Raw genomic sequence first — 12,968 nt, forward strand, 5'->3', positions numbered from 1 at the left:
AAACTCAAATGTCACATCAACAGTACACTCAGAAAACAAGAACAAAAGCTCACAAGATGGTCTGGAAGTCGTCGTCCACAAGGATCATGTCTGCTGCCTCTTTGCACACATCAGTGCCAGTTTGACCCATTGCCACGCCGATGTCTGCTGCCTTCAGAGCCACTGCATCATTAACACCGTCCCCTGTCATGGCCACAACCGCACCGATGTTCTGTAAAGACTGAAGCCAGAAGGAGCACTTAAAAAAAAAACATACACACACACTATATAATATGATTGCAAACAACCAGTTTGATGCACTTACCTTGACTATTTTTAACTTGTGTCTAGGACTGGCTCTGTAGAACACAACTACCTGCAGAGAGACGAGTTACAAATTAATTTACATGACACCTCTCATTGTTGCAACTATGGATGTTTAATATAATCAGAATGCTCAAGACCTGCAGATCATTGCTTGAAATGTGAATATCGGCATCAGCCAAATAAGACGGTTTCTGCAGGTTTCACCAAGTCAAACTTAAGACAGTTTAAGACCTTTTTATGAACATTATAAAAGAAATTTTAGACTTATACAGGAGTAAATCTAAGGATTTTTACATGCACATTTAAATGATAAAATACATGCAGATGATTACTTGAGTACTAAAATAATGTGTCAAAACAAGCTCACCATACATACACATTTTTTTTAATATAACTTTTCTTTGACAAACTTTCTTTGACAAACTATAATAATCTAAATGAACAACGGTCTTTACAGGCCAGTTTCCTCACCACATATGGTCTATAAACTCATGGAAAACTTACAAATGCTATTGTGAGAAAGATAATAAAACCATATTAGTAAATACAGTTATAAATGGAGTTTTGTAAAAAGTTTTTTGTTGTTTGGGTAGCTTCACATGGACATTGGAAAATTAAGACCCTTTTAAAGACCTACGAATCAATATTTCAGAGAATTTAAGACTTTTTAAAGCTTAAAATGTAATTTTTAAAATTGAAACATTTTAGACTTTAAGACCCAGCGGACACCCCGAATAAGGTAAATGATGCTGATATTACTTGTAAAGTCAGCAGTTTGCTTGAGATGAATTTTTACCAGTATTGTGATTAGTGCTGTTATGATTAGCAGCTTCAAGTTAAACCATAATAATATTTCTAACAGCTTCAATTATTCATTACATTTACATTTACATTTAGTCATTTAGCAGACGCTTTTATCCAAAGCGACTTACAAATGAGGACAAGGAAGCAATTTACACAACTAAGAGCAACAATGAATAAGTACTAAAGGCAAGTTTCAGGTCTGTAAAGTCTAAGAAGGGAAGTGTTAGTAATTTTTTTTTTTTTTTTTGTACAGTTAGTGTGATATTCAAATAGGCAATTGCAGATTAGGAAGTGAAGTGGAGACTAAATAGTTGAGTTTTTAGTCGTTTCTTGAAAATAGCGAGTGACTCTGCTGTTCTGATGCAGTTAGGGAGTTCATTCCACCAACTGGGCAGATTGAGCGTGAGCGTTCGCGAAAGTGATTTTTTTCCTCTTTGGGATGGAACCACGAGGCGACGTTCATTCACAGAACGCAAGTTTCTGGAGGGCACATAGATCTGCAGAAGTGAGTGCAGATAAGAAGGTGCTAGGCCAGAAGTCACTTTGTAGGCAAACATCAGAGTTTTGAATTTGATGCGAGCAGCAACTGGCAGCCAGTGCAAACGGACTAGCAGCGGAGTGACATGTGCTCGTTTAGGTTCATTGAAGACAACTCGTGCTGCTGCATTCTGGAGCAGTTGAAGAGGCTTGATAGAGTTAGCTGGAAGCCCAGCTAGTAGAGAGTTGCAGTAATCCAGTTTGGAGAGAACAAGAGCTTGAACAAGGAGTTGAGCTGCATGTTCAGATAAGAAGGGTCGGATCTTTCTGATGTTATAGAGTGCAAATCTGCACGATCGAGCAGTTCTAGAAATGTGGTCAGAGAAGTTTAGTTGGTCATCAATCGTTACTCCAAGGCTTTTCACCATTTTGGATGCAGTAATGGTTGCCCCATCCATCTGGATTGAAAAGTTATGGTGTAGAGTCGGGTTGGCAGAAACTACAAGCATTTCCGTTTTTGCGAGGTTCAGCTGAAGATGATGATCTTTCATCCAGTGTGAAATATCCAACAGGCAGGCTGAGATACGAGCTGGAACCGAGGGATCATCAGGATAAAAAGAGAGGTATAGCTGGGTATCATCAGCATAGCAGTGGTAGGAGAATCCATGTCTCTGGATGACTGGTCCTAGAGATGATGTGTAGATGGAGAAGAGAAGTGGCCCAAGAACAGAGCCTTGAGGTACCCCAGTGTTTAGATGCTGTAGGTTGGACACCTCTCCCCTCCAAGACACCCTGAATGACCTGTCAGAGAGGTAAGATCTGAACCATTGTATAACAGTGCCCGCAACGCCCAGTGACTCAAGCGTAGATAGCAGGATCTGGTGGTTGACAGTGTCAAAAGCAGCTGACAAGTCCAGCAAAATGAGGACTGATGATTTAGAGTCTGCTTTAGCCAGTCTGAGATCCTCCACGACCGAGAGCAGGGCAGTCTCAGTTGAGTGGCCTTTCTTAAAGCCGGATTGCTTGTTGTCCATGAGATTGTTTTGAGTAAGAAAGTCCAGGACTTGATTGAACACTACTTTCTCCAGAATCTTGGCCATGAATGGAAGCAGGGATACTGGTCTGTATACTGGTCATTATCATTGCGACTGATTATCGTGATTTCAAAAACTCGCTGTAAAACCTGAACATTGCAATTAGCGAAATATACAATTGAAGTCAGAATAATTAGCCCCTTTTTAACTTTTTTTTCCCCCAAATGATGTTTAACAGAGCAAAGAAATTTTTACAGAATGTCTAATAATGTTTTTTTCTTCTGGACAAAGTCTAATTTGTTTTATTTCAACTAGAAGAAAAGCAGTTTATAATAATAATTTAAAAAAAAACATTTTAAGGTCAAAATTATTAGCCACTTTAAGCTATTTATTTTTTAATAGTCTACATAACAAACCATCATTATACAATAATTTGCCTAATTACCTTCTCCTGCCTAGTTAACCTAATCCTAGTCTTAAAAAAATATCTAGTCAAATATTATTTACTGTCATCATGGCAAAGATAAAATAAATCAGTTATTAGAAATGAGTTATTAAAACTATTATGTTTAGAAATGTGTTAAAAAAAATCTTCTCTCCGTTTAATGGAAATTGGGGAAAAATAAACAGGGGGGCTAATAATTCGGACTTTGTATATTTATATATACAGTTGAAGTATGTTGTACACTCTTTTACTTAAAGCTTGTGCTGCACATTATTGAGAATACAGAGTTTAACATTGACTTAACAAAATTAAAATCACAATTCAAATCTCAAAATTGGTCAGAAAAAAATAGCAATTTAATATTTTTGTCAAATCTTTTTAGTTTATAAGTTTATTTGGTTTTGTGAAAAACAAGGTAACCACAGATCCCTGTGAGGTAGTTTTCCAAGTGCAAGCACAATAATACCTTGAATAACAAATACAATGTTCCTATAACATAAAAACAATGCAAAAATTAATGCAAACACAAATAAATACATCCAAATGCAGGAATCCATTTTTGTGTTGTTTGCCAAAAAATATAGAGTAGCAAATTATACTTGTTCTTTATTCATTTCCAAATGCAAAACTTGGTGGAATTCCTCAAGTGTGTGTGACATCTATTTTTAACATTTAGATCATTTTAAGAAAATGTGACAATATTAACTGTTAAATTAGGTCATTATAATCAAGATATTAATTTTTACACCTCTAATGATAATTTAGATTCACTGTTTTAAATCGACAACATCCATCAGACTCAGTAAATTATTTATTAATAATCCATTCCTTACGCCAATACAGTATCATGATTTAGTCATATGGTGGCGCTGTAGGCCTTAGACCAGTAAGATGAAAGTAAAATACATAAAGGAATAAAATAAACAAATGGAAATTGTGGCCTATGCTCTAATTATCCATTCTCTTTAAAATATCACCTAAAAGCAGCCACTAATATAATACACTGATATAAATTAAAGATACAAAAATATCATTTAGTTGTTTAAAATTTGAGCATTTATTAGTGTAATAAATTCACAAGTCTGATTTGATTTTGTAATCAGACCGAGGCAAGTGCTTATGGCAAAATAACAAATCTGGCACTTGTATGGCTCAATTATGTCATTTAAATGCTGTAAATTAAAATGACATAGTTTAAGATGTCTCTGTCATGACAACTTGACATTATTAAGACAAAACAACTAGTCATAAATACAACAAAAAAGATCTTCATTATAATTGTCATAAATTTTATGACAGCTTCACTGATGTTTTTCTTGACCTCAGCTAAATGACATGTCATGATTATAAAGGTGTCATGACAGCCTTATGAACAGTATAGATTTCCTACACTTTCCAAGATTAAAGTTCAATTAATGAAATGAATACAGAACTATTATTTAGTTGTTTCAATTTTTTTGTTGTTGTTAGGAATAAGCATTTATTGGTGTACTAAAGTAACAAGTCTGATTTGATTTAATGGTCAGACTGAGGCAAACTCTTACGGTGAAATCAACAAATACGACACAAATATCTCTTGATTATGTCATTTTAAATGTAAAAATGCCATTGTTAGAGATGTCTTTATGGCAACTCATTATAATTGTCATAAATTTTATAACAGCTTCATTAATGTTTTTCTTGACCTCAAGTAAAATGCCATGTAATGATTATAAATGTGTCATGACAGTCTTATGAACAGCGTAGAGTTACTACACTTTCCAAGAAAACCCAAACAAAAAAGGCATCACATGCCTGGAGCAAGGATGTCAAACTCAATTACTGGAGGGCCGCAGCCTTGCACAGTTTAGTTCCAACCCTAATTAAAGACACCTGATCAAACTAATTGAGTCCTTCAGGCTTGTTTGAAACCTACATGTAAGTGTGTAGGATCAGGGTTGGAACTAAACTGTGCAGGGCTGCGGCCCTCCAGGAATTGAGTATGACATCCCTGGTCTAGAGGGTAAAATAAGTTTAAAAAGTCAATCCAGTATCATGCATTTCTAGTTTGCAATGGCTTTGTATTTTTCACATTTGTATCAGCTAATAATCAAGAATACTGTGGACCTGAAAAAAGTGCCAAGCCCGGCTGCGGGCCCTTTGGATCGTATTGCTTTGGAAGCAGATTAGAGTTGAATTAGAGTTGATGAAATTAATGCAAAAATGTTATTTAGTTGTTTAGAATTTGTTGCTGTTGTTTAGAATTCAAGCATTTATTGGTGTAATAAAGTCACAAGCCTGATTTAATTTAATGGTCAGACTGATTCAAACACTTGTGGTGAAATCAACAAATATGGCACTTGTATAATTTAATTATGTCATTTTAAATGTAAAAATGACACTGTTTAAGATGTCTTTGTCATGAAAACTTGACATTATGAAGAGAAAATAACTTATCCTAAATCTGTTAAAAATAATTGTCAAGAAAACCTTATAACTGTGTCATGAATTTTATAAAAGCTTCACTGATGTTATTCTTGACCTCAACTAAAATGCCATGTCATGATTATAAAGGTGTCATGACAGTCTTATCAACAGTATAGAGTTCCTACATGTTCCAAGAAAACCCAAACAAATAAAGGCATCGCCTCGAGGGTAAAACGAGTTTAAAAAGTCAATCCAGTATCATGCATATCTAGTTGCAATGGCTTTTTACTTTTTCACATTTGCATCAGCTAATAATCAAGAATGCTTAAACAAGTCCCAAACCCGGCTATGGGCTCTTTGGATCGTATTGTTTTAGAAGCAGATTAGAGCTGAATTAGAGTTAATGAAATTAAAACAGAAATGTTATTTAGTTGTTTAAAATTTGTTGTTGTTTGGAATTTTAGCAAGTATTGGTGTAATAAAGTCTAATTTAATGGTCAGACAGAGACAAACACTTATGGTGAAATCAACAAATATGACACTTGTGTCATATATTATGTCTTTTTAAATGCAAATATGACACTGTTTAAGATGGCTTCATCATGACAACTTGACATTATGAAGACAAAATAACTTGTACTAAATCTGTCGAAAATGATTGTCAGAGGTCATTATAATTGTCATGAACTTTATAACAGCTTCATTAATGTTATTCTTGACCTCGACTAAATTGCCATATCATGATTATAAAGGTGTCATGACAGTCTTATGAACAGTATAGAGTTACTACACTTTCCAAGAAAACACAAACAAAAAAAGACATTGCTAGAGGCCAAAATGAGTTAGAAACTCAATCCAGTATCACTTTATCACATTTGTATCATCTAATAACCAAGAATACTGTAGACGTGAAACCATTCCAAACCCAGCGGATGACCTCTTGGATCTTAATGCTTTGGAAGGAGATTAGAGTTAATGAAAGCGTGTTCATACCCTGTGCACTATCTGTGAGAGATGCTGGATGTCCATCTGGTCAACTTCATCTCCAGACAAACACTGTGAACCTTTGGTGTAGAGGCCCAGTCGACTGGCTGTAGCAGAGAGCAAACAGATTAAACAGATGAGAACAGGGCATAATAATCATCAGATGTTTGCAATGGATTTGATGCTGCCATAATATTTTATTGATCATTTGAAACACTTTCTATTTAGCCATTAAGCTTCATTAGATTGTTATTGATTGACCTGCAGCTTATTGGAATATACAGTATATAATATAAAGCTACACATTTAGTGATTATGAAAGCAAGAATGCATGAAAATGTGTATTTTTTTAAACATTAATTTAAAAGTTTTTTTTTTTTTTAACAGTGAATGCTTTGCCTTGGGTAAGTGTAATGCTATGTGATGTATTGATTTGCTGCTTTATTGACATGAATGAATGATAATACTAATTTCCTAATAAATGGACTGATATGAAAAGATGATCTGTGTTCACGGGACAGGAGGCTATATAAAATAGGACAGTGCGCTATATAATGTCTAGTGAACTTTTAATCACCCATTACTTGAATTATATTTTTTTAATGGCTCTTAGTATGCTAGTTGAAGCCAAGCGGCAACCTCCCGCTCTCTTTCGTGAAGCTAATACGGAAGTAACTAACTGCAATTCATTGAAATTCCACTAGTCCTGGCTCCATAATAGAGCGGATTTCTATTGAGCCCACTGTTAAAATGGCCAACTTTACAGCAGAAAATAGGTGTGTACAGCCTGATACAAAGAATGATTTTGGTTTATATAGCTAATATTATCTTTCATGACAACTGTCAGGGGGTGCATTTTTTCATAATTCATTTGTTTCTTTTATATTAAGTTATATTAAGTCTGCATAATTAAGGGCGTGGCCACTTGAGTGACAGCTAGGTCTCGCTGCCTCATCACCTCAGCTGATTCCGAATGATTAGCTGCTGAACTTGGCATTTATATCATGTTCTTGTTTTGAATTTTAAGGATGCTTTCACACTAGCACTTTTGATCCGCACCCGGATTTGTGTGGTACGTTTAGCTAGTGTAAACGATGTCTTCTGATCTCGGGTCATCGTTCACATCGTTTGTGCAAACTCTGGTACGGTTCACTTCTAATACAGCCGTACCACAGAACGGAAGCGAACCGCCAACTGTACAAGAAACTTTAGTTTTCATAATGTTCATTCGTGTGTGTGTGTGTGTGTGTGTGTGTGTGTGTGTGTGTGTGTGTGTGTGTGTGTGTGTGTGTGTCTGTGTATCATCTACATTGGTGACAAGCGGAACTGACCCAGTGCAAACAGAGATAATGTCTGCTTTTCCTCAACCAAAAACCACTTCTGCAGACATAGCGCAATATTCTGAACATTTAAAAAAAAAATTGCGGCAGATAGACGCAAGTGGTTCTGTATTGTGGTTTTTGGTAACAAAAGCCAAAGATTTAGTAAAAGCAGAATGATCGTGATATGCGGACGTCTCCATTTTGGTGCTTTGTTTTCTTGGCCATCACCTAGCCACAGCTGTACACAAAACAGCAGCTTGATGATGCAAGGTTCAGAAGGAAAAAAGACAATGTGAACACAAACCAGCCGAAAAGGTGGCAAGAGGGGGGGGACAATCGAACTTAGTTTGGGTCCAGGCAACTGAACTAAGTGTGAAAGCATCCTAAATTGTAAATGACAACATAAATTGTTAAAGATGGAGGGATACATGCGACAGATTGCATGAGACATAAAATTAATAACATGGTTGAATGACTCACCAATTGCCACCGCTGTCTCTTCTGAATCGCCTGTAACCATCTTCACGGCCACTCCACTGCTGATCAGCGTGGCCACCGCCTCCTTCACTCCCGCTCTGGGAGGGTCAATGATGCCCACCAGCCCAAGGAAGGTAAGAGAGCCCATCTCAGATCCAGAAGCAAACGCCAGCACTGCCAGAGGACAAAACAACAGCATCAGCATCTCAATTTTATTACCGAGTCCTCTATAAAATGCCTTTAATTACAAGAGAAACTAATAGAGAGAAATGTCAATATGTGAAACGCTTCTTCAACGTCCTCCGAGACAACTTAATCTTATCAAAACAAGACAAATGACAGACGGGACAGCTGCAAGATGGAAAATCCTTGCCAGGGTGTCACTGAACGTTTTTGTGTCATTTCAAAGTTATGTGTGATTTGATCGTGGTTGGGAAACTGTGTGACTTTATGCCACAGCACAGAAGCATTAATGAGTTGAGATCCATGCACAGACCTTACCAGAAATGCTCTTAAGAATAGTATAAGCTGTGGGATTTGAAGGAAAAAGACATCAGAGCTTTACATAAAGAAGCTACCGTATCAGTGACTCAGCAAAACATAAGTAGCCTTCTTAAAAACAGTTTATCCAAAAATGAAATATCACACAAAGAAACATTATTAAATAAATGTTGGAAATTTGTTGCTAATGTCTACCATATTATTAATAACCTGTCCACTTACATATTAGGTACCCTTACCAGATTGGACCCCATTTTGCCTTCAGAACTGCTTTAATTCATATGGTATAGATTCAACAAGTTACTGGAAATATTCCTCAGAGATTCTGGTCCATATTGACATGACAGCATCACGCAGTTGCTGCTGATTTGTCAGCTGCACATCCATGATGCTCCTGTTCCACCACATACCAAAGGTGCTCTATTGGATTGAGAGCTGGTGACTGTGGAGGCCATTTGAGTACAGGGAACTCATTGTTATGTTCAAAAAATCAGTCTGAGATAATTCAAGCTTTATGACATGGTGCATTATCCTGCTGGAAGAAGCCATGAGAAAGAGTACACTGTGGTCATAAAGGGATGGACATGGTCAGAAACAATACTCAGGTAGGCTGTGGTGTTGACACAATGCTCAATTGGTACTAATGGGGCGAAAGTGTGCCAAGAAAATATCCCCCACACCATTACACCACCACCATCAGCCTCAACCATTGATACAAGGCAGGATGGATCCATGCTTTCATGGTGTTGAGCCAAATTCTGACCCTACCATCCGAATGTTGCAGCAGAAATCGAGACTCATCAGACCAGGCAACATTTTTCCTATCATCTATTGTGCAATTTTGGTGAGTCTGTGCGAATTGTAGCCTCAGTTTCCCGTTTTTAGCTGACAGGAGTGGCACCCAGTCTTGTCTTCTGCTGCTGTAGCCCATCAGCCTTACGGTTAGACGTTTTGTGCATTCAAAGATGCTCTTCTGCATACCTCTGTTGTAACGAGTGGTTATTTAAGTTAGTTATCTTTCTATCAGCTGCAACCAGTCTGGCCATTCTCGCAAAGGTATTTGTACCCACAAAACTGCCGCTCATTGTATATTTTCTCTTTTTCTGACCATTCTCTGTAAACCCTAGAGATTGATGTGCGTGAAAATCCCAGTAGATCAGCAGTTTCTGAAATACTCAGACTAGACCGTCAACAACTATGCCACATTCAAAGTCACTTAAATCACCTTTCTTCCCCATTCTGATGTTCGGTTTGAACTGCAGAAGATCATCATGACCACGTCTACATGCTTAAATGCATTGAGTTGCTGTCATGTGATTGGCTGATTAGAAAATTGCGTTAGCAGGCAGTTGGACAGGTGTACCTAATAAAGTGGTCAGTTATAGTACTATATCAATGGCTACAGGTTTCCAACATTCTTTTAGATATCTTCTTTTGTGTTCAACAGAAAAAGAATCTCATACAGGTTTGGGACTACCTGAGGATAAGTAAACTAATTTTTGGGTGAACTATGGCTTTAAATACTGACAAAGGTAGCACTAAAGTGTCAAGTAATATTAGCATTGTCAACCAATAATGCCAACTCCTATCAATGAATCAGCTAATGCCATTCATTTGTAATCTGATATGACATCCTGCTTTAACAGTTGCTTTAATAACACGTAATAGAAAAATAATCCATAATAGCTTCTCATAATAGCATAATAGTCTCTCCACAATAATGAGGCTTAATGTAGTCATTTAATTAAACATAATGCAACAAAAATACACTGTGCTTACTATAAATCATGCTACCCCATTTAGTTCTATTTAATTATATATAGATTTATGTATATATAGATGTATGTATATATCTCTTCATCCAAGGTTTCTACAGGTTTCATCATGTCAAATTTAGGACTTTAAGACCTTTTTAAGACTATTATGAATGAAATTTTAGACTTACACAAGGCTAAACGGCAAGGATTTTTTCTAATGGCCCAGGTAAAACATTAAAAAAACATTAAGAACAGGCGTTATTGTAAGGGAGATAATTAAACCATACATTTATAAATAGACATAGAAGTAAAGAGTTGGTTTATAAATATGAGTTAATAAATAAACGTTTGTTAAAACTTTTATTGCGATGGAATGATAGTGATTGGATGAGTGTGGGCCCGACTGGATAGCTTTACATGGACATAGGAAATTTAAGACCTGTTTAAAAGGATTTAAGACAATATTTAAGTGAATTTAAGACTTTTTAAGGCCTAAAATATTGATTTAGAATTTTAAGACTTTATAAGACTTTTTAAGATTCTGCAGACACGCTGTCAAGATTCTACAGTACGTTGAACAGAAATGTTTCATTAACAACCTTTTTCCTATGGCCCATGACGCTTTATGTGAATTGGGTGATTTTAACTTCTATAGAATTGTAGGAAATCAGTAAAGATATGTGTACAATAAGGTGTCATTATTTCCTCACAGTTAAAATATTTTTTTTTATTTTGTGTGTGTGTGTGTGTGTGTGTGTTTTAAATAATTGCTTTCAGCAGACCACGAATAACCCCAAAAACTCAAAACAAGTTAGCAATATTATAATGTGGTAAATATTATTGTACTGGTGTGAATACAAAGAAAAAATACTGTGGAGGAGCAAAACACAGTGAACTCAAAAGAGCTTTGGCCACAGATGTGCTTGTGATGCTAATGTCACATAAAATAGCAAGTGTAATGTTTTCTTCATAATGGATACATTTAAAACCCAAGGCAAAACGCCTCCAAACTAACTTTCTACTATGTAAAAGGATTATTTGTAGCACAATATTATGTAAAATGAATCATTTTATTGATGCAAGAATTTATAACTCTACTGTTTGATTCAGAGAGAAAGAAGGTTTTCTTCTGGAACATTTGATGCATTACTGATTCTTTAAATGTGATACTGTAACTCTCTGACTAAAATGCATCAATAAAACAGTGTTAAACTAAAATGGATCATTTTAAATGTTGAGTTCAATAGAAAAGATTAAAATATAATAGAATAGACCAGGGATTCTCAAACTCGGTCCTGAAGGTTCCGATGTTCTGCAGATTTTAGCTCCAACTTGCTTCAAGACACCTGCAAGGATGTTTCTAAAAAGCCTAGTAGGAGCATGATTAGCTAGCCTAGGTGTGTCTGATTGGAGTTTAAGCTAAAAACTGCAGGACACCGGACCTCCAGGACCAAGATTTAGAGCCCCTAGAATAGACGTTTACAAACAGGAAGAGCAAACTATAATTCGAACCACAGTAGTCATCGACAAAAAAGGTGGATAAAGTCTTTAATGCTGGATTTGAACATTTTAATGCATCGCTGCAGAATTAAAGTGGTCATTTCTTGACTAATATAATGACAAATATTTACCTCTAAGACCGCCAGAGCCCATGTAGCTCTTCTGCTGTTGGTAGAAGTCTCTCTGCTGATTGTTCAGAGGCATAGTGACGCCTTTGCTGTTGTAGGATGTACAGAAGCGGATGACCTGCTCATAGGCGCCCTTTACATAAAACAAGCCAGGCTTATCCTGTGTAAATGCAAGAAAACATAATTAGTTAACTACCAGAATAACTTTGCAGGTTATTTTGACAAAGTACTGCTTATTTACAAAGGAAATGTCTTATTCATATGTAAAGTAGCCGTTTGTTACATGACATTAAAGGTGCAGTGAAATTAAAATAATGTTTTTTTAGATGTTAGTATCAGTATGTTAGTCTTCAGGTATGTCTATACGCAGGTGTGGTACAAAACTGGTACAAAAAAAATTTGTGTTTAGAAGATATAAAACCAATATAAACATAAAACTTGTCAATTCCATGAAATAGATAAAACTATTTCATTTTTTTAATGTCATCTCATTAAATCTTGACGAATCAAACGCTCTCTAGTATCTCACATGCCCCACCCCCTTCAAGACACTTCTCATTTGCTTTTCATTTGACGCACTTGAGCTCAACCCCTGTCACTGGCAGAGCTGTGACAAACAAAATGCTATTGCCAGTTTTTACAAGAGGAAAAGCTGCACTATGTCCCACCTTCTTTTCGTTTTTCAGTTGAGATTACGTCAAACGTTAAATAAAAAATTCACATTTCAAAGCCCTTTACGGGACCTTTAAAGGGGTAGAAAAATCTTAAATTGATGTTTTCAAAGACAGACTAATGCGTCTTTGTGAATGAATAAGCATGAGGTGCTG

At 36.1% G+C, this 12,968-nt stretch overlaps 1 protein-coding gene across 5 annotated transcripts in view; it reads right to left on the reverse strand.

Annotated features, from left to right (window-relative positions):
* The window catches only part of atp2c1 (ATPase secretory pathway Ca2+ transporting 1), an 87,421-nt gene that overhangs the window by 8,968 nt on the left and 65,485 nt on the right, over positions 1-12,968 (reverse strand). For all 5 annotated transcript variants that reach the window (XM_087287694.1, XM_087287695.1, XM_087287698.1 and 2 more), the window contains 5 exons: positions 12,145-12,301; positions 8,259-8,429; positions 6,466-6,563; positions 305-355; positions 54-220 (listed from right to left, as the gene is read on the reverse strand). In XM_087287694.1, the coding sequence (XP_087143820.1) occupies positions 54-220; positions 305-355; positions 6,466-6,563; positions 8,259-8,429; positions 12,145-12,301 (644 nt within the window). The remainder of the gene's footprint in view (positions 1-53; positions 221-304; positions 356-6,465; positions 6,564-8,258; positions 8,430-12,144; positions 12,302-12,968) is intronic.

Source organism: Danio rerio, chromosome 16, assembly GCF_052040795.2.
Source record: "Danio rerio strain M-AB ecotype USA chromosome 16, GRCz13ab, whole genome shotgun sequence".
NCBI classification, from domain to species: Eukaryota; Metazoa; Chordata; class Actinopteri; order Cypriniformes; family Danionidae; genus Danio; species Danio rerio.